The sequence below is a fragment of the Asparagus officinalis genome, chromosome 5 (assembly GCF_001876935.1).
Source record: "Asparagus officinalis chromosome 5, Aspof.V1, whole genome shotgun sequence".
Lineage (NCBI taxonomy): Eukaryota > Viridiplantae > Streptophyta > Magnoliopsida > Asparagales > Asparagaceae > Asparagus > Asparagus officinalis.
Genome location: NC_033798.1, coordinates 50,821,048 through 50,842,609, shown reverse-complemented (window position 1 = coordinate 50,842,609; position 21,562 = coordinate 50,821,048). Strand labels below are relative to the sequence as shown.

The window sequence follows — 21,562 nt, the reverse complement described above, 5'->3', positions numbered from 1 at the left end:
TAGAATTAATTTTCTTTTAGTAATTATATTTTATTATCATTAATTGTTAACAAACATTAATGGCCTTCGCAGACAAGATTGAGTTGACATTCAAACTTTTATTTTTTACTTTTTTTGCTCTTTAAATAAAGTGAGCAATGCAAGTGTACTAATCCACAGAGATCAAGGACGTAATTGATGACTTGAGATTACTATTAGGAACTATACCATGATAGATTGTTCTCTAGCGTCTACGATCGCAATCAATAGATTGAAAAAGGTCAAAACTTTAGAAAATATAGTACCAAGTCATACACATGGGCTACACCTTGGATTCATAACAAACAAGATATTATTTCCACTTCTCAGTGAGTTCCATAAGTACACTTACACTCAAGTTTGTTTGTTTCTCTCTTTATAAACTCCATTATCGCACAACATAGGAATTTGTTGCTATCCGTATACTTTCATTTTTTCAGTGAGTAAGTTGGCATTTAGTCATTGGCTCAATGATTTGTTTTTCTATGCCCATGGCTTAGTGGTCAGTGCACAAAGGTTTTTTACATTTGTTGTTTTCTATGTGAAGATTAAATCTGATATTATGACAAAAATATATATATATAATGAGAGGTGAACTTAGGTGAACTTAAGGTGAACTTACGTGAACTTAAGGGGATATGTTTTCCAAGGAAAATAACCATTTCCTAAATTTTTTTTGGATCATCCAGGAATCCATAACTTGTGTTTGTTATGGAGTTATAAAGTGAATATTAAGAAAGTATATCCAAAACCCATGATTGGTTCACCACCAAAGAAAAGGAAAACACCATCAAAAAAAGCTTTCCCTGTTGTGTTTGTTTCAAAGCCGAAGAATAGGAAAGATGCCAAAAAAGAGTGTTTACACATACCTGTGGTGAAGTTACCGCAGAGTTATTAACATTTCATCACTCAAAGCCACTACAACGGCTAGTTACAATTACTCAGTGACCGATTTCAACAAACACAAGAGTAAACGGCTAGTAGGGGCTGCAACAGCTCAACAATAAAGTTCACTTGGGGGCCTATATAATGAGCCACCAACAGCTTAAAAAGTCAACAAATAGGTTCACTTGGGGACTGCAACATCTCAACCAGGTAAGAATTTTTCATTCTTCCAATTTTTTCCAGATTCGTAGCAACAAAGCCACTGCAGATTGATGGAGCGGCAATGGAACAGCAAAGTAGAGGGTGCCCCATATGAAGTTAGGTGCAAATGCAAACTTCCAACACCCATGAAGCTATGCATATGAAGTTAGGTGCAAATGCAAACTTCCAACACCCATGAAGCTATGCGCAAATGGAAAAAATAGAGGGAGACATTATTGGGGTTGCGCTAAGTTCCCAAATAAGGAATGCAACTTCTTTTAGTGGGCCGACAAAGCGGGCGAGTGCAGCAGAAATAGAAATCAGCAATCACAAAGTGAGGACATTAATGAAGATAAAAGGGCAATGAAAATCAAAAAGCTGAAGAGGGAATTGAAAACTGCAGAGCATCAACTAATCATTTGAAAAATGATTGTATTGTTCTTAGTTATAATCTGTGTACTCATCTTTAGCTTTGAAAATATGCCATGTAGTTGCAAAGTGTAATGTGGTATGAAATGAAATTTATGGAGGCAATCCATGCCATGTAGTTGCAAAGTGTAATGTGGTATGAAATGAAATTTATGGAGGCAATCCATGGAGTATATGCCTCAGCAAATCACAGATGAATACTGAAATGAAATTTATGGAGGCAATCCATGGAGTATATGCCTCAGCAAATCACAGATGAATACTGGAACAAAAATAAAAACTACATCCAAACTAACTTATGTACATAGTTATAACATGTACATAAAAAAACTCTAAACCCAGATAAATAGTGATGCAAAGCTGAAAACTGAGTGCAAAAGAAAAACTCAGCAAACCTGAAGACAGGAGCAACTGCAACAACTCAGCTGGGATTTTTAGCTAAGCAAAGTGATGCACAGCTGGGAACTGAAGCAAATCAAAGTGAAGCAGAGCTGGAAATAGTAGCTGGAAACAGACTCAACAAATATATCAATAGGCTGCATCAACTCAGCACAAACAAAAACTCTGAGAACTAAAGCAGGGAATTACTGCGGTATGAACAACTCAGCACAGATTGCAATCTCATCAGTTCTCAGAGTTCCTCATTGCCTATTGAAATAACAACTCAGCACAAACAGAAACTCTGAGAACTGAAGCAGGGAAAAACAACTCAGCAAAACTCAGCTAGGTAATACTGGAACAAATAAAAACAAAATCCAAACTAACTTATGTACATAGTTATAACTTGTACATAAAAATACTCTAAACCCAGATAAATAGTGATGCAAAGCTGAAAACTAAGTGCAAAGGAAAAACTCAGCAAAGCTGAAGACAGGAGCAACTACAACAACTCAGCTGAAATTTTTAGCTGGGAACTGAAGCATATCAGAGTGAAGCAGAGCTGGAAACTGAAGCAAGGAAAAACAACTCATGCAAAACTCAGCACAAAAAGGTGAATAATATAAGTGAAGCAATGACATACAAAGCTCAGATGCACATCTGGAAACTGAAGCAAGAAAAAAACCTAGCAAAGCTGAAAATTGAGGCACAGCTTAAAAAGTCAAATAAATCGAAGATAGCAGTGGCATACAAGGCTCATATTATAGCTATATTATCAGTATATGATGCATCGCCTACATATTGTAATTGCATTGAGGATTGCCTACGCATAACAGTTGCCTCACCTAAAACTCACATTAGCAATCTAGATTGCAATCTCATCATGGTAAGCCTTATCCTGACCAATACAATTACTCAGTATAGGCTTCATCAACAAATAACATGAGCAATCCTCATTGCCTATTGAAATAACAACTCAACACAAACAGCAACTCTGAGAACTGAAGTAGGGAAAAACAACTCAGCAAAACTCAGCTAGGTAATACTAGAACAAATAAAAACAAAATCCAAACTAACTTATATACATAGTTATAACTTGTACATAAAAATACTCTAAACCCAGATAAATAGTGATGCAAAGCTAAAAACTGAGTGCAAAGGAAAAAGTCAGCAAAGCTGAAGACAGGAGCAACTGCAACAACTCAGCTGAAATTTTTAGCTAAGCAATGTAGTGCACAGCTGGGAACTGAAGCATATCAAAGTGAAGCAGAACTAGAAACTAAAGCAAGGAAAAACAACTCATGCAAAACTCAGCACAAAAAGCTGAATAATATAAGTGAAGCAATGGCATACAAAGCTCAGATGCACAACCAGCAACTGAAGCAAGAAAAAAAACCTAGCAAAGCTGAAAATTGAGGCACAACTTAAAAAGTCAAATAAATCTAAGATAGCAATGGCATACAAGGCTCAGATTATAGCTATATTATCAGTATACGATGCCTCGCCTACATATTGTAATTGCATTGAGGATTGCCTACGCATAATAGTTGCCTCACCTAAAAATCACATTAGCAATCTAGATTGTAATCTCATCATGGTAAGCCTTATCCAGACCAATACAATTACTCAGTATAGGCTGCATTAACAAATAACATGAGCAATCCTCATTGCCTATTGAAAAAACCCTGAGTAACTTATGCGAATCATTATAACCTGTACACAGATGAGGTAGCAGTTACTTCAGACCTGGTAATACAATATATAAATTCAGTTCCTCATTGTCTTTTTATGTTATAAGCTTAGTAACTTATAAATTCAGTTCCTCATTGTCTTTTTATGTTATAAGCTTAGTAACTTATTGAAAAATATAACTCAACCAAAAATAACAGCTTCTCATTGTCTTTTTATGTTATAAGCTTAGTAACTTATTGAAAAATATAACTCAACCAAAAATAACAGCTTAGACTTGGTAATACAACTCAACAAAAATAACATGAGCCAAGACAGGAGTAAGAAACATGATAGGTCGCTGCTGCTTCATGAACATAAAGTAAATGTGTTGTCTCACAATATTACAAGATTATAACATGTTCACTTGATTATAAATACGGCTATAATAGTGCAAAAGTAGGTAGGAAACTAATCCATTACCCAATATAGTGTCCACTACGGCAAATCATTGGTGGCAAATCCATTTTCGCGTATAATCTTCTCAAAGATTAGTTTCTGCGCATTTTTCGACTTGATAATGAACCGCCTAGATTCTGATTCATTGTCATATAGAAAATCCAGCACCTTATCCAGTATTGTCTCAGAGAAATCAGCTGCATGTGCGGATAAAGCCTTGGCCATGCGATCAGTCCAATGTAAAATATGTTGGTTTTGGATTGAGTGGAACATGGACTCGATGAGTTCACGCATTAGTGAATCATCCTCTTTTCCCTTGCCACCCTTCCTTTTTGAATGAGGTTTGGCATTGGATGTAGAAGTTACCCCGCTAGCCGACTTCACATTTTGAGAGTGAGGGTCAAGCCTTTCAACACTTGGTGTCTCAGCCTCAAATTGTGACTTTGAGGCCTCAATATCATCATTTTCACAAAGATTGATCGGATCCTCAAAAAGTGGATTAGGCCGACTATTACCAAGTTTCTTACTCACATCTTTGGCATAATTTCCCCTTGCTTGGTCATCACCAACAATCATACAAAAATCTTCGTAGTGCGTTAGAGGCGTGTTCAAGTACTCCTTAAACTTTGAGCTATTGCACTTATTGTCCTATGTAATAACTAAATTTAAGAAAAAATTGCTCACTACATAAAATTGTACGCAAATAATGAAAGATAAATATAGCCAGTACCAATCGATACCTTTGTCCACATATCAAATGAATCTGGATCCATGGTCACTATTTTTGATGTCGGATCAAATCCAGCCCCGCTCATGTTCACCACAGTTCGCATATCAAAAAACTTTCTCTTCAAGCTCTTCATATGGTTCATCACATTCTCCTTTGTGAATCCAGTTCCACATTTCTTGTTAACTTCATCTGCGGCCACTTTGTATGCATGCATTTTAAAATTTTTATCAACCTTAAGGCCATCTCTTGCCAATTGAGCAAGAACAGGGATTAGAACATCATCATGTCTGGCATTCCAATACATGTTAGGCACACCCCTAGTGTTGGGAGGCTTGTCTGTAATTGTTGACGCCAATCTTCTTTTAGCAGCTACTTTCTTCTTTTTCCGGGATGGCGATATTGCCTCAGCATCAACTTCATTAACCCTCTTAGTCGAACGACTCTCTCCAGATTGACAATTACTGTTATGTGGGCTAGGGGTTGCATGGAATGTATGGTGGCTAGTAAGCATGTTCATGTAAGACGTAGGTTGTTGAGTCATATATGCAAAATTACCGTCGTAAGGACAGAAAGATGGAAATGGAGGGGGTGGGGGGGAGCAGAGAATGGTGCACGAGGGAATGACATGAAGTTCATGTTCAAGTTTGAAGGAGGAGCTGGAGGGGTTTTAGGGGAGGGAGTGGCATCACAATCATCATTTCTATCATCAAACTCGGCCATACTTAAAAGGATGAAGGACCTGTTATAATAAAATCACATGGTGAAAATATGAAGAACAAAGATCATGTTAGACCAAAGGCACATAATGTAAAGATAAAATCAAGCCACCATTAACAAACTTAATAAATACAACCAGTCCCGACGACAAACTTAAGAAATACAACAATTCTGGAAATATAAAAATGTCAATTACAAGCCAATTTCGGTTGTGTCCCCACCACGATATTTATTACAATAGTCTAGCCACATAGCACTTGCAATGTCATCCCTCTTCTCTTTCCATTCATTCCTTGAATCTCTTTCTTCTCTTTGTGTTACATTTTGAGAAAAGTCAACAAGATTGGCATCTTCCCCCTCAGTAGCTATTTCTACATCGTCATCATCAATGGTAATGTCCTCATTTAATAAGTCATCGCCCAGGTCGACTATAGCAATGTAGTTATGAAGTATAGCACAAGCCAATACTATGTCAACTTGGGTTGGAAAAGGATAATGTGGCTTTGCAGTGAGGATTTTGAAACGATTCTTCAACAATCCAAAGGTTGATTCAATTTTAGACCGTAGCGAGGAATGTCTTAGATTGAATAACTCTCTTCTGTTATTTATTGGCCTACCCCTGTGCTCATTTAAATGGTAACGTACACCACGATAAGGGGAGATGAAGCCAGGCATGGTGGTGTACCCCGCATCGCACAAATAATATTTGCCTACAATTTTAAACAACACATTATCGTAAATAATTAAATTCTTTGTAAATTACAATTGAATATCCATTTTTGTCATTAACGAGTAATTACCATCGTAGACTCTCAGGCCATGAGGTTGAGGTCTTGAAAGTGCATCTTGTAGTACTCTATAATCATTTGCAGACCCCTCCCAACCGGCGAGAACATATGAAAATAACTTATTTGGGGTGCAGGCGGCTAGAACATTTTGAGTCACACCTTTACGGCCTCTAAAGCGGGCCACAAGGCTAGCAGGAAGCATAGCGTCAATGTGGGTCCCGTCTATCATGCCAATGCAATCCTATATAATTTTACAAATTGACTATTAAACAATAGGATAACAATTTTACTTCTGTAGATCACTGTATGTTCATGAGTGTATTACCTTGAAATAAGGATAGTATAAATGATTGCTTGCAATCTCTGGCGCTAATTCCATTGGTGCTTGCTTCAAGAACCGCCCCCGTATACAACCAACTGCTTCTAGGCATTTGTTAAAATATCTAGAAATTGTTTCTCCCGATCTTATGAAATGTGATCTTACAATTCTATTTTTTGTTTTATGTCCTAATACATTAAGAAACATGAGCAACTGTTCTTCAACTTTTACATCACGTGAATCCCGTAGTAGGCCGGACCCTCTCATTATACTGACAAGATTTTCAAATGCATGAGGCCGCATTCTAATATAGTCTCTACAGCTGTGACTATAGCCAGAAAATACACGGCATATGTGGGCATCCCTAGACTCTATTTTCTGTTTTTTCCCCTCCCCATGGTGATAGGTGACAGATTTTCTTCTACAACGCATTCTCATTACACATGTCAACACAGTGGCGATGGCAGACATAGTAGCATTACTCGATATCCTCATTAACGCTTTGTCAACAATATCTTCCATCTACAATGGGTGCAAAATACATTCTTATGCATAGACAAATAATGGGATCGAATTTTTAATTCTAATACTTTTAGTGGATATTCAGTATAGTAAAATTATATAACTACACATAATTTCTTCTTAAATCAACCACGATCTCATATTCTAAATAAAATTAAACTGTGCCAATATTTTGAGCTAGCCTTCATATACACGAAGGACATAAGCAAGCAAAGATAAACATCTAAATTATGTAAGTATAGAAAACAAAATTGACATTTCAAAAAATTCTGGGGAGTAAACTATGCCGTAAATATACTCAGTTTTTCATCATAATATTGGAACTCAGACTCTTCTATAATTGCCTACCTATATTAAGTAAATAGTGAAAATTTATTAAAATCATATAAAATTAATAAATTAGGGAACTGAAGGCTATACCTTATCGTCGGTGTGGAGTAGACCCTAATGATCAGAGAAGGAACTTGAACCCCTAAACCAGAGATCGAGGCGGCAGATCTGAAGTTCAGATCAGGGAGGAGTTTCGGTTACAAGTGGATCAGAGAAGATCACCTCCATCAACGAAGGCGACATGCACTATGAAAAGCCACATCATCAGAAAATCGCAGACTTGTAAAACCCCAACATCAGAAAATTCCTTTAGAAATCAAGGGCTACGTGCGTTCGAGGTGTCCCAGCAGGGAGCTAATCAACCATTCTAGATCGATTTGCCACCGATTGATGCCTCGGCTACCTAATTTTTCTCTTGAATCGGCGCGAAACGGAGGAGGGAAAGGTAGAAGAGAAGAGGCACATTAAGATGAGGCGGTGAGGGTATCAATAACGGGTCCAAGTTCTTCGAGTGAAGAGAAAAGGAAACGCTGAGCTGGAAGTGTTGTGTCAGATTTCCAGCCCAATTCTACTCAAAAATAGTGGAAATGGAGTGTCCAAAAAAAGCTACAGTTTGTCAGTATTTTGGCAATCCTTTTCCTAAAAAAAGTGGGAAACAAACGCGGTTTTTGGAATCCAAAAAAGCCCTAAAAGTTGCTTTTTGTGCCATAACTGCAGTTTTCCAAAAAAAAACCCCAACCAAACAGCCCCTAAGTAGACAAGAGGTATATTTTCATGAAACTTTTTATCCACTCATATATATATATATATAGAAAAATAGGTATGCTTGGTTCTAAGCACAAGTTTTTATGTTTTATAGTGATGTGACATATTCTCCTCCATTCATTGAAATCGAGGCCCACATTCACATAAGTTGGGGAGTGGTTGAGAATTAGAATGAGTGGATGTGAATATGACACCTCACTACCAAGCACTAAATTTGTGTTTGGTACCAAGCATACTCATTTCTCTCATATATATATATATATATATATATATATATATATATATATATATATATTTATATATATACATTATATATATATCATATATATATATATACATACTATATATGAAAAATATGGTAATGCTTGGTAGCAAGCACAAATTTGCGTGCTTGGTAGTTGATTTGTGCTCAATCCTCATCCACTCATTACCCCATGTGAATGTGGTCCACATTTTTGAATGAGTTGAGGGAGCATGTGACCACATCACTACAAGCATAACTTTTTTGTGCTTGGGTTACAAGCATATACCATATTCCTCTATATATATTATATATATATTATATATATATATATATATATATATATATAATATATATATATATATATATATATATATATATATATATATATATATATATTATAATATATATATATATATATATATATATATATATAGTAATATATATATATATATAATATATTATATGATATATATATATACTAATATATAATATATATATATATATAATATTAATATATATATATATATATATATATTAAAGTCGTTCTTCATAGTCTTACAGGATCCCTAGGTAGCATTAATGGATTGAAAGTTTGGTGGATGGTCCACTTAAGTTGACATAAAATTTTTTCAATATATGTAGGCGTCTAAAAATGCCTATAGATGTCCACCCACAGCTCGAGACGGAGGATGACGAACGTCATTATCCGAGTCTAAGAGGATTATCTGATGCTGACAAATGCATGAACCAGAATGGCGAACCAACTGTGTCTCGTGCGCTCACCGGCCAACTCCAAGGCCGTCACACCTGTCGATCAGCCCACGCGCGTCAGTTAGCTCGCGCACGTCAGTCAGTCACAAGTGACCAGACGCACTCGTCAGTCAGCTCGCGCGCGTTGGTCAGATTCAAAGTACCCGACATGCTTGTCGGTCAGATCCAAAGTACTTGACGTGCTTGTCGGTCAGATCCAAAGTGCCCGACGCGCTTGTCGGTCAGATTCAAGTACCGTAAAGAAGCTAACGAGCGCATGAAGCAAGTTAACGATGCGTGCAAGTCAACAAGACGACCAAATATGCAAAATGGTAGAAAATACAAGTCCGGGACATTCGGGAAACATCAAAAACGTTAAAAAAAGCTCGGAGCCCGCGCTCATGCGGGACACCGCCTGGTGACCCGCGACCGCGCGGGTCACCTGAGGGTGACCCGCGGCCTGGTGACCCGGGCCGCGCGGGTCACCACGGTCTGTCTTGCGTCCAGATCTGCCAAAACACATTTTTGATGGTTTTTTACATTTTTCTCAGGATTTATCTATTCCAGGGGTTCCCAACTGACTTGATATCATCCACAAATGTGGTTAGGTCGTTATTGACTGAAGATAAGGCCAAATCGCTTATTCTTATCCAAATACCCCCAACCGAAGCCTATAAATATAGGCCTAGGGACTCATTTCACAGGGCGGGCATCAAGATGGCGAAGCACCGCCGAATTGGAGAGTGGATCCACGAATTTACAGTGAGGGTTAGTAGATCTTGGCGAATTCCTGTGCATAAGGAGTGGAGTTCGAGAGATCTGAGACATGTCCCCTTTTCCTCCAGATTTAAGCTTAGTCTTAATCTCGAGAATAGTCGTAATCTCGCTTGGTCGGGATTACCGCTGCAGCGATTACTTCCTTCGTGAAGTAAGCGCTTCAATTAACTTAATCTGTCAACCGGATCTGATTCGCGATGGTCCACGGATATTAACATCCCCGGTACAGGCAAAGTTCCTATGCAAGCAGCGGGTGATAAGCGTCTGTTACGCTGTTTGACAAGAGTTGTACTATTTTATATTTTTATTGTATAAGTCGATCTTATAAAAAGATCTACTTTTCTCGTTTATTTGAGTGTATCATAATGACCAAAGTTGTAATAGATTCGAAGGTAATGAAAACATTAACTTTTGACCCAAACACGTTGGCGACCACAGTGGGAGCCAACAGCCTTTCTGCGAAGGCTGATGTGCCGCAACCTCGGATCCGGATCCCGATTAAAGAAGATGTTGAGTACGTGATCGACCAACAGAAGTTCGAGGAGTATCTGTCGTTCTCCTCCTCCAGATCCTCCTCCACTCGCAAGCACAGGAAGATCAACGCCCCCGTTGCTACGGTAGCGGCACCTTGTAACGCCTCTCCGGCCTTCAACAAGGCCGGATCTGCAGATCTGGATTCCTCCTCAATCAAGGAGTTGAGTACTAAAGGCGCGCCAATCTTATCGAAGAGGTCACGTCAAAGGCAACGTCAACGCCTCGCGCTCCATCTCGCCAAAGCTTTGGAGCCAATCAACGGGATCTGTTACAAGTCGGATCTATAGTTCAGGAAGCGTCAAGCGCCCCAACAGCGAGCAAACACCCCCTCCTCCAAATCATTAACAAGCGAATGGATCCAAGTCAAAAGGATCTGTTCAACTCTTGAGGAGCAAATCCAGAATCGCCGCGCAATGCTTGCACACGCGTGAATTCTTGTGCAAAAGGCACAAAAGATGCAGAAGAAGGACATAGCCAAGAAACAACCAAGACTGTATCAAACCTGGAGGCCAAAGTCCAAGACAGCGGCCGAAAAGATCAAAAATTGCGGGTCACTCAGGTTTGACCCTCCAAGGCACGGGTCACTCAAGTCTGACCATCCTAGCCATGGGTCACTCATGTCTGACCCTCCAAGCCGTGGGTCACTCAAGTCTGACCCTCCAAACCGCGGGTCACTCAAGTCTAACCCTCCAAGCCATGGGTCACTCAGGTCTGACCCTCCTAGCCGCGGGTTACTCATGTCTGACCATCCAAGCCGCAGGTCACTCAAGTCTGACCCTCCAAGCTGCGGGTCACTCAGGTCTGACCCTCCAAGCAGCGGGTCACTCATGTTTGACCCTCACAACCGCGGGTCACTCAAATCCAACCCTCCAAGCCATGGGTCACTCAGGTCTGACCCTCCAAGCCATGGGTCACTCAAGTCTGACCCTCCCAGTCACGGATCACCAGTGTCTGACCCGCACTAAGGTCGAGATAGGAGACACCCTGCACCTATTTTTCTGATTCCGTTGAGTTTTGCCCCTGCTCTGATTGATCCAATACTTCCAGTGAAGCCTCGTGGCAGTGTAGACTTGTTCAGAAGTAGGAAAGCAAGGGTGTACCACCTTGTTCCTTTACACGAGAATCGAGACAAAGCTCCAGTCAAAGAACGCTTGGGCACGATGAATGAACCCCGAGCAACTCATCGAACTTGGGGTCGCACTCGTCCTTGCAACAAGTTAGAGCCTTCCTATGATGGGAAAGCTTCTATAACTGGGCACCTCGGACTGCGAGTCATTATCCAAGAGCCCGTTGAGATTCTACGCTCACAAATGCGTAGCTCAAAACGTGCGACTCTTGAGAGTGCTAACAAGACGTTGAGCCCTCAGAAGGAAACATTTTCGTCTGATGGTGACGACGTTATACCTGGAAAGTCATGCCAACACACAATAGGTTGATTCGGTAATTATGCCGATGAGTTATACTATCAGGCTGGGGGTACGAACTGATCTTGAAAGAGAGATACCCGGGAGATGGACTTTCATTGTCTGTGTGCCAAACTCATCAGGGTAGTATTATCAGCGTGTAGCTACCCTAAGACCGCTCCACGGAGGGTCTCGGTATTTAAAAGGATCTCTACCAGAATGTCCTAGTCCAAGACAAGGAGTTTTTATCGAAAAAGATCAGCTTCGCAAGACGACAAACTCTCAGAGGTCACTATCAATATGGTCGATAAAGGAAAGTCAACACGAAGTTTCAGTCCCCGTTATTTTTTGGACGTATCCCAACATATAACTCAGTTACGCGTAGGAACTACTAGACATAGGAACTATCAAAGGATGAATAGCGGAATATCCTTGGATGATGAAACATCATATGCTAATTCTGTAGTCGCTTCTGATAATACGGTGTCTAGCCCAGGATAATCCCGGGAGGCGTTTATGATCAACACTGACCAAATGGCCAAAATCATCGAGGATGCCTTGGCTAAGCAAAAAGAGAACTTCAAGTTCGAAATAGAAATGGTTATGCTGCGAATGAGGGAGGAGCATGACCAACAGATCCGAGCCTTGTTGAATCAGATAGGTGAATCCAGTCGTCGCAACATTGCTAACCAAACAGATAGCGATTCAGACGTAGACGAACATCTCGATGCTGATAACCCTCTCGTTGACCAGAACACTGGGGGTGGACCCACTGAGAATAATGACGCCAGGGGTAGTCCCACCAATAATGATAACACTAGGGTGGTCCCGTTATTCCTCTCAGAAATCGTCCAAAGCACGATGCAAGCGAGGATGAGAAAATAAAGGACCTCGAGGGAAAATTCAACACTCTGATGTCTATGCGAAAGGTGAAGAAGATCTGTATTTCGTGTCCTTACCCAAGGGAGTGGGATTCGATCCTGTACCCGACAAAGTTAAACCTGATCAACTTCACACCGTTTGACGGGAAGATTTCGCCTACTCAGCATCTAATTTACTTCAAATCTCACTTGGGTGTGATTTCTGAGAATGAATTCCTGATGGTTCGGTCATTTATTAGCACCCTTCACGGGCCCGCCTTCGATTAGTACTGCTGTCTTAAACCTAGAAGCATCAACAGCTAGGATGACCTAGTGAACCTGTTCCTCGCCCACTTCTTTAATGATGATGCCGAGGTGTCAATCAGGACACTCTTCGATGAGAAATAGGAATATGATGAGACGGTCGACGACTTCGTCAAGCGCTTCCGGAATAAAGCGATGAACTACCAAGATCCGATCACAGAGGACTTCATCCTCTAAACCTGTCACAACAACCTCTCTTTGGATATGTTGGTAGTTATGAAAGTAGCACCGGCCAACACCTGGAAAGAGTTGAAAGTGTGCGGAGAGCAGGCCGACTGCTTCCCCAGAAGGAAGAAAGCCGAGAGAAGCCAACCGATGGCTAATCTTCCGAACTCAAGCTTCGTCTCCCGTGGTAAGGGGAATGCACCTGTAGGAATTGTTGATGTTAATTAGACGTCACAAAAACAACCCCGGAGACATCAAAATACTTTGGGTCCAATACTCCAAAAAGAGTACTCCTTCAAGGACGAAGATGTTCCAGCCATTTTCAAGTCCCTCCTTGAAAATAACAAGATCAAGCTACCACTATCGCAGATCAGGAGGAAGCGGACAACACTATGAATCTAAAGTACTGTGTGTATCACAGAAGGATCCTTCATCCTACGAAGGCTTGCTTAGCTCTCAAGAATAGCATTCAAATCTTGGTTGAAGCCGGCGTTATAATGCTAAAGTAAGCTGAATGAAGACTCCAACAAGTATAAGAGTATATACTGTTCCTTCTAACACTCCGAAGAATATACGGGTATAAACTACTTCTCGGTCCTCTAACAGATGCATGAGGTTAAACTCCTCCATGCATACTCCAATAGGTATATGAGTCTAAACTGTTTTCTACCTTTGACGGGAAGTTCCTGGAGAATTTTATACATAATATTCTTAAGGATAACTCGATCACGCAACTGAGTTCAATATCAGACGTAATTTTGCAAAAAGATGGGAGTGAATAATTCATGTAACGGGACGTTCCCGAAAGAATTATACATAGTGTATTCTTAGGGATAACCCGGTCACTTCAAGAAGGTGATGAATAAGAAACACCCACTCAAACTCCCGCTACGTCTGTGCACTTAACACTCTCATTGTTAGAGTCTGGACATAGTATTTGGAATTTTAATCTCCTTATTATTGACAATTGTCAAACCCCTCCGTGTTAAGTATTTGTTACTTAACACTAGGAACCCCCTTTGAGTGATTTGTACGAATCAATACTCCCGCTGTAATTTACACTCTCACTATTCACTTGGTCAAACCTTCCTATAGTTAGGACCATAACCAAAATCTCCTCTCGATTCCTTCCATGAACGAGAGGTCCACTTTTAAATCGAGCGATCAAACCTTCCTACAGTTAGGGTCGTCTCAAACCTTCCACCTGATCAAACCTTCCTACAGTTAGGACTACAACCAAAATCATCTCTCGATTCCTCCAATGAACAAGAGGACCACCAATCAAGCGATCAAATCTTTCTACAGTTAGGATCTTCTCAAACCTCCCACTCGGTCAAACCTTCCTATAGTTAGGGCCAAAACCAAACTCCCTTCTCGATTCCTTCTATGAACAAGAAGGTCCACTTTCAAATCGAGTGATCAAACCTTCCTACATTTAGGGTCAAAACCATAATTCACTATCGATAAATGAGAAATTAATCTTTAGTTTGGTAATCAAACCTTCCGATAGTTAGGATTACCCAAATCTTTTCGATTCTCAGAGTGGAGATCTCACTCTTAGTTTCACCTTCCCGGATTCTTGAATTGAAGATCCCACTTTGAGTTTCCTTTACAACTAGAGATAGAAAATAAAATTCTTCATCTTTAGTTTTGGGAGATAGAATATATAATTCTTCCTCTCCCGTATCGGGTTTGTCTTTACCACAAAAGAAGACCTGGAGATAGAATATAAAATTCTTCCTCTCCCGCATCGGGTTTGTCTTTATCATAAAAGAAGACCTGGAGATAGAATATAAAATTCTTCCTCTCCAGCATCGGGTTTAGTCTTTCGTCGAGTGAAAAAAGATACCAGAATCTAAATCTGGGGAATTTTATCCCAAATCCTAAGTAGGGATAAGTCAGCGCCTAACTCGCGTTGCCAGTTTAGTCTTTCACCGATTGAAAAAGACACCAGAATCCAAGTCCGGAGACTTTTATCCTGAAACCTAAGTAGGGATAAGTCAGCACCTAACACGAGTTGTCGGTTAGTCTTTGATGGTAAAAAGGACAATAGCCCACATATTCAATATTATGGCAGGTTGTTATTAATAACGCCATAATCCGTGCTTCACACGTACGGGAAACTTTATCTCGACTCCTAAATAGAGATAAGTCAACGCCTAGCACACGTTGCTGGTTTAGTCTTTCACCGATTGAAGAAGACACCAAAATCCAAGTCTGGAGATTTTTATCCCGAATCCTAAGAAGGGATAAGTCAGCGCCTAACACGTGTTGCCGGATAGTCTATTCTCGTGAGAAAGACGAAGTCTATGTATTTAATATTGTAGCACTAAAAGAGTTAACTATTTTAGCATAACATTATGTGCAGAACTGATTTAAACAATCTGTTTGCTAGCCCGACTCAAACGGTAGTCGGTAAAGGCTAATCAAACCCGCTGATGGCTGAGAATTTACCAAAAATTCTATAAATATGATAGTCATTGACGCATCAGTTTTATTAGTTGGTCTCGTGACTTGAGCATCTAATAACCCCAGGATGAGATTCATTACTGCAGATGAATCAGCTTTAACAGTTGGTCTTGCAGCCCCTACATTTGGGACTGTCACGCTCCAACACCTTAAGAGCTTAAACTATGTAGACTCCAGCAAACGTACGAGTATAAACTATGTTAACGACGGCCAATGTGTTAAATCAAAGGACAATGCCGGACAACGCGTTACAGCAAAGGTTAACACCGGTCAACACAAAGATCGATGTCGATCAACACATCAGCAATTTTACCAAAATAAGGCAAATGATGATTCCGGGGAGTTCAATCACATTCAGATATGAATTTCTGATGAAGATGATTAGTTCAAAGTCAGCTCAATGATGCAAGCTAAATTTACACATCAACTTCAGTTCAAGATTTCGAGAACGGTCAGATGATAAACGTAGCGCCGGAAGAATTTCATCTATTCAACAAAACACTGAATAGACTAACGGCTGAAGAAGTTAAGAATTGAAGCAGTTCACAGGTCCCTCTACGAGATTGAGAAAAGGGTCTATCTTATTCGAAGCATTCCAGACTCTTCTATAAAAGAATAAGTCTAAAATACTTTGGAGGGGGTATCTATAAGCATCTAAAAATACCTATAGGTGTCCACACACAACTCGAGACGGAGAGAAGATGACGAACGTCATTATTCGAATATAAGAGGATTATCTGATGCTGAAGAGTGCATGAACCGGAATGACGAACCAACTGTGTCTCGTGCGCTCACCGGCCACCTCCAATTGGCCGTCATACCTGTCGGTCAGCCCGCGCGTGTCAGTCAGCTCGTGCACGTCAGTCAACCACAAGTGACCAGACGCACTCGTCAGTTAGCTCGCGCGTGTCGGTCAGATCCAAAGTGCTCGACACGCTTGTCGGTCAGATCCAAAGTGCCTGACGTGCTTGTCGGTCAGATCCAAAGTGTCCGCCACGCTTGTCGGTCAGATCCAAAGTGCACCCCACGCTTGTCAACAGTTCCAAGTACCGTAAAGAAGCTAACGAGGGCATGAAGCAAGTTAACGATGCTTGCAAGTCAACAAGACGACCAAATACGCAAAACAACAGAAAATACATGTCCGGGACAGTCGGGAAATATCGAAAACGTGAAAAAAAAACTCGGAACCTGCGCTCATGCGGGACACCGCCTGGTGACCCGCGGCTGGGCCATGGTGACCGGCGCGTGGGTCACCACGGTCTGTCTCGCGCCCAGAACTGCAAAAACGCGTTTTTGACGGTTTTTTGCAGTTTTCTCGGGATTTATCTATTTCAGGGGTTCCTAACTGACTTGATATCATCTACAAACGTGGTTAGGTTATTATTGACTGAAGATAAGACCAAATCACTCATTCTTATCCAAATACCCCCAACCGAAGCCTATAAATATAGGCCTAGGGACTCATTTCACAGGGCGAACATCAAGAGGGCGAAGCGCTGCCGAATTGGAGAGTGGAGCCATGAATTTATAGCGAGGGTTAGTAGATCATGGCGAATTCCTGTGCATAAAGAGTGGAGTTCAAGAGATCTGAGACCCGTCCCTTATTCCTCCAGATTTAAGCTTAGTCTTAATCTCAAGAAGAGCCATAATCTCGCTTGGTCGGGATTACCGTTGCAACGATTACTTCCTTCGTGAAGTAAGAGCTTCGATTAACTTAATCTGTCAACCGGATCTGATCCGTGACGGTCCATGGATATTAACGTCCCCGGCACAGGCGAAGTTCCCACGCAAGCAGCGAGTGATAAACGTCTGTTGCGCTGTTTGAAAAGAGTTGTACTATTTTACATTTTCATTGTATAAATCGATCTTACAAAAAGATCTACTTTTCTCGTTTATTTATGTGTATCATAATGATCAAAGTTGTAATAGATTCAAAGGCAATGAAAACATCAAGTTTTGACCCAAACAATATAATCACATGTTATCTTAATATAGCACTTTGACTATGTGCTTTGGGCCGAGTAATTAGCTAATGGGCATAAAAATGAATCACAAAGACGACGAAGATGTATAAAATATAAGTGGTTTCGTAAGGGTCATGAAGCTAGTGCTGTTTCACGGATCAACATAATAATTGCAAATTTCATGGACAAAATACCTACTTTCCTGTCAACATTGATTGCCCCCAACTACAAACTGGATAGATGAAACTTAAGCCTAAGATGCTATTTGGTTTACCTATTTTATAAAAAAGTTTTAGAAAAATATCTAGCAGTTATATTTTCCCTAATTTGACCCGGCTCTCGATCTTGCCCTAATTTATATTCGATAGGATCTATCTTCGTCTTCTTCACCTACAGTTGATGGATTTGTTGATTGATCATTATGGGTGTTATCATCAGTTGCTGATCAAGTTTGGATTTGCTCTACTTTTGTATCCATTAAGGTATTTTGATCTATGGGGTCTGCGATTTCACACCAATGTATAATCTCGAATTTTTATTGAATTAACTCTAAAAAAATTTCTCAGTTGTTAATTATCTTTGTGATTGATCTATTTCTTAGCTGTTGAATTTTTTGAATTATCTCTAAAATTCGACACCATTAAACATAGTACTAGTTTATTTGTGAAAAGTTTAAATTTCCATGAAACTTGAGCTCTTGTTTTCAGCTTGGGATTTTGTTATTATCGTGATTGACGATAAACCCATTATTGGGTTATTGTGTTAAGATTTGATATAGAAAATTTTAGGGATTCTAACAGGGCTTCATCTTAGTTTTTTCATCGGGTTTATCTCAATGGGTTGACTTTTTGATTAATCAAGCTTGAGTGCTAATTTAGTTCATAGCTCCAGTAATTCGTGTTGCGCGCCTTTGCGGAAGCGTGATCGACAACCAAACGAGTCTATGAGTCACATGAGAAGATAATCAAACCAAACACGAGCACAATCCAATCCAAAATATGACAAATCAAACCAAACACAGAGATATACGTGGTACGACAATTTGCCTACGTCCACGGGGAGAGGATGGGGAGATTCCACTAAATCAAGGAGCGTACAAAGGGTTACAATCTCACAAAATCACTCAAATAAACCCTAAACCAAATCTCTCAACTTGCTCATAAGTTCTCCCTCTCAATATGCTCAGTACAATCTCAATCTCTGATTAACAAAACCCTAAAATCGTGTTTCAATATATATATATATATATATATATATATATATATATATATATAGAGTATGAATGGATTCCCCCAAAATGCAGCAAATGCCAAAATTTTGGACATGTAGAGTATCAATGTCCGGTTACTCTAGTTGATAAATGGATTCCTAAAACAACTAATAATGGAGCTGATAACATAGACTCGGGATCAACTGATGTACTAGCCTATTTATATGACAAAGAGCATGCAGGGTCTGATATTAATGATACTCAGTCAATTAAAACTGTTTTTACTGGAGGTGTAATTAATAACATTCAGATTCATGAGTCTGTTTCTACAATTGCTGATGTTGATATGTCTGATATGTCAGAGAAGTTAATACATGATGATGCTACTACTACTGCAGTTAATCAGGAAGATGCTACTAATAATGTTATTATAACAGAATCTGAAATTTTCTTGAATCATGATTTGGGGAATAAAGAGATTGCATTACAAGTTACAAATAATAGTCACATTACAAAGGAGCTAGTTATGCAAGGGAATTACAAAGATAATTCAGATTCAAGGAATGAGAAGTCTCTGACTAAGAAGATGAATGTTGCTAATCCAGGAATCTCTGAATTAGTTGTTGGGGTTCCTCCAGATTCTTCTGTTCCAGTCACTGTAAGTATTCATTCTGATCAAGCAAAGCAAAATACAGTATTTATTGATACTATGCAAACTGATGGTGAACAAGTTAATAAATCAGATATAGATTTCCCTATTGCCATTGATAATCCAGAATGGCTAAATGAGAAAAGTCAGCTGCTGATGAAAAAGAAATCCCAATTCAAAATCAATAAAGACACTTCTTTAGGCCCAAAAAGAGTTACCAGGGCCACTTCAAATAATATCTCATGACTATGTTGTGTTGGAATGTCAGAGGCATGAACAAGGCTAGTAGGAGAAGAGATATTCAAAGACATATTCACTCTTTCAAACCAAGTGTGGTTGGCTTGTTAGAGACCAAAGTTAAGTCATCAAAATCTCACAGGATCACCAAATGTATCCCTCCTCTTTGGTCATATTGCAACAATTATATTGCTTCTAATAGAGGAAGAATTTGGGTGGCATGGGATGCTGATATATGGAGAGGAGATGTACTATCTGTCACTTTGCAACAAATCACAATTAACCTTCATAATAAGGGAGGTTTCAACTTAATCTTGAGTGTCATCTATGGTGAGAATACTGAAACAACCAGAACTGATTTATGGTCTGATATTAGAATTATTCATGAACAATACCACACTATGCCATGGTTATTAGTGGGAGACTTTAATGTCTGTAGATTCTCATCCGAAAAAATTGGTGGTTCTCACCTGACAATCAAGAAACTTCAGGAGTTTAATGATTGTATCAATCTCTGTGGCCTTTCTGATGTCAAAAGCAATGGTTCAACTTGGACTTGGCACAATAAACAACAAGGAATACACAAAATCTATGGTAAACTAGACAGAGCTCTTGGAAATTCTAAGTTGATTGATCTGTTTCCTCAAGTTTTTACGGAGTATAGAACTACATCATCAAGTGATCATACTCCAGTTCTTATCCATCTCCGACCCAACATAAACTCTGGTCCTAAGCCTTTCAGATTTTTCAACTACTGGATGCAATGTCAAGGTTTTGCTGATGTTATAAAGAATGTCTGGGGAAAACAGTTTACAGGTTCTCCTATGTTTATATTGGTGTCTAAATTAAAAGAACTAAAGTCAGCTCTGAAAATCTGGTCTAAGTTTTCTAATGTATCCACAACAGCAAATATTATGAAGTTATCAAAGCAGCTGGAATTCATTCAAAAAGAGTTAAATAAGGATATGAATAATGAGAGTTTACAAGATACAGAAACTACTCTGTGTTATGAGCTTGATGGCTGGCTAGGTAAGGAAGAGGAGGAATTGAGGCAAAAAAGTAGACAGCTATGGCTTCAGCAAGAGGATAGAAACAATCGTTGCTTTTATAATGCTATCAAACAAAGAAATTCTACAAATAACATCAGATATTTGATTGGCAAAGATGGTTCTCAACTCTCTTCTGTTGAACATATTAAACTCACTGCTCCTGTTTTCTATGAAGATCTTTTCAACCAAACATCCTATTGGAATGTGTTTCCTAAGTTAACAGTGAAGAGAATTCTCACAGATGCAGCAAAGCAATGGTTAGTTCAGGAAGTAAATTACAAGGAAATTAAAACAGCTCTTTTCCAAATGCCTCCAGATAAAGCACCAGGACCTGACGGCTTCAATCCTTATTTCTATCAACAAAACTGGGATATTATCAAAGGGGATGTTATAGTAGCAGTAAAATCCTTCTTCTCTTCAGGTAAGATGCTCAAACAAATTAATCATACTTTCATCACACTTGTACCAAAATCAAAAGAAGCCACATCCATTCATGAGTATAGACCTATCTCTTGCTGTAATGTTATCTACAAAATTATTACTAAGATCCTGAGCAATAGGCTTAAATTGGTGATGGGTGAATTGATTTCTAAGAATCAACATGCTTTTCTCAAAGGGAGACATATTGGTGATTGTTCTTTACTAGCTCATGAACTGCTTAGATATTTCAATAAGAAACATGGAAAAAGAGCTTGTCAGAAGATTGATCTGCACAAAG

At 39.4% G+C, this 21,562-nt stretch overlaps 1 protein-coding gene across 1 annotated transcript; it reads right to left on the bottom strand.

The window, feature by feature from the left end:
* Positions 5,678 to 7,114, bottom strand: LOC109841820. Its single transcript, XM_020410757.1, has 3 exons — positions 6,599 to 7,114; positions 6,286 to 6,514; positions 5,678 to 6,195 (listed from the first exon to the last, which is right to left on the bottom strand). Exons 1-3 carry the CDS (start codon positions 7,112 to 7,114, stop codon positions 5,678 to 5,680), a joined length of 1,263 nt encoding a protein of 420 aa, XP_020266346.1.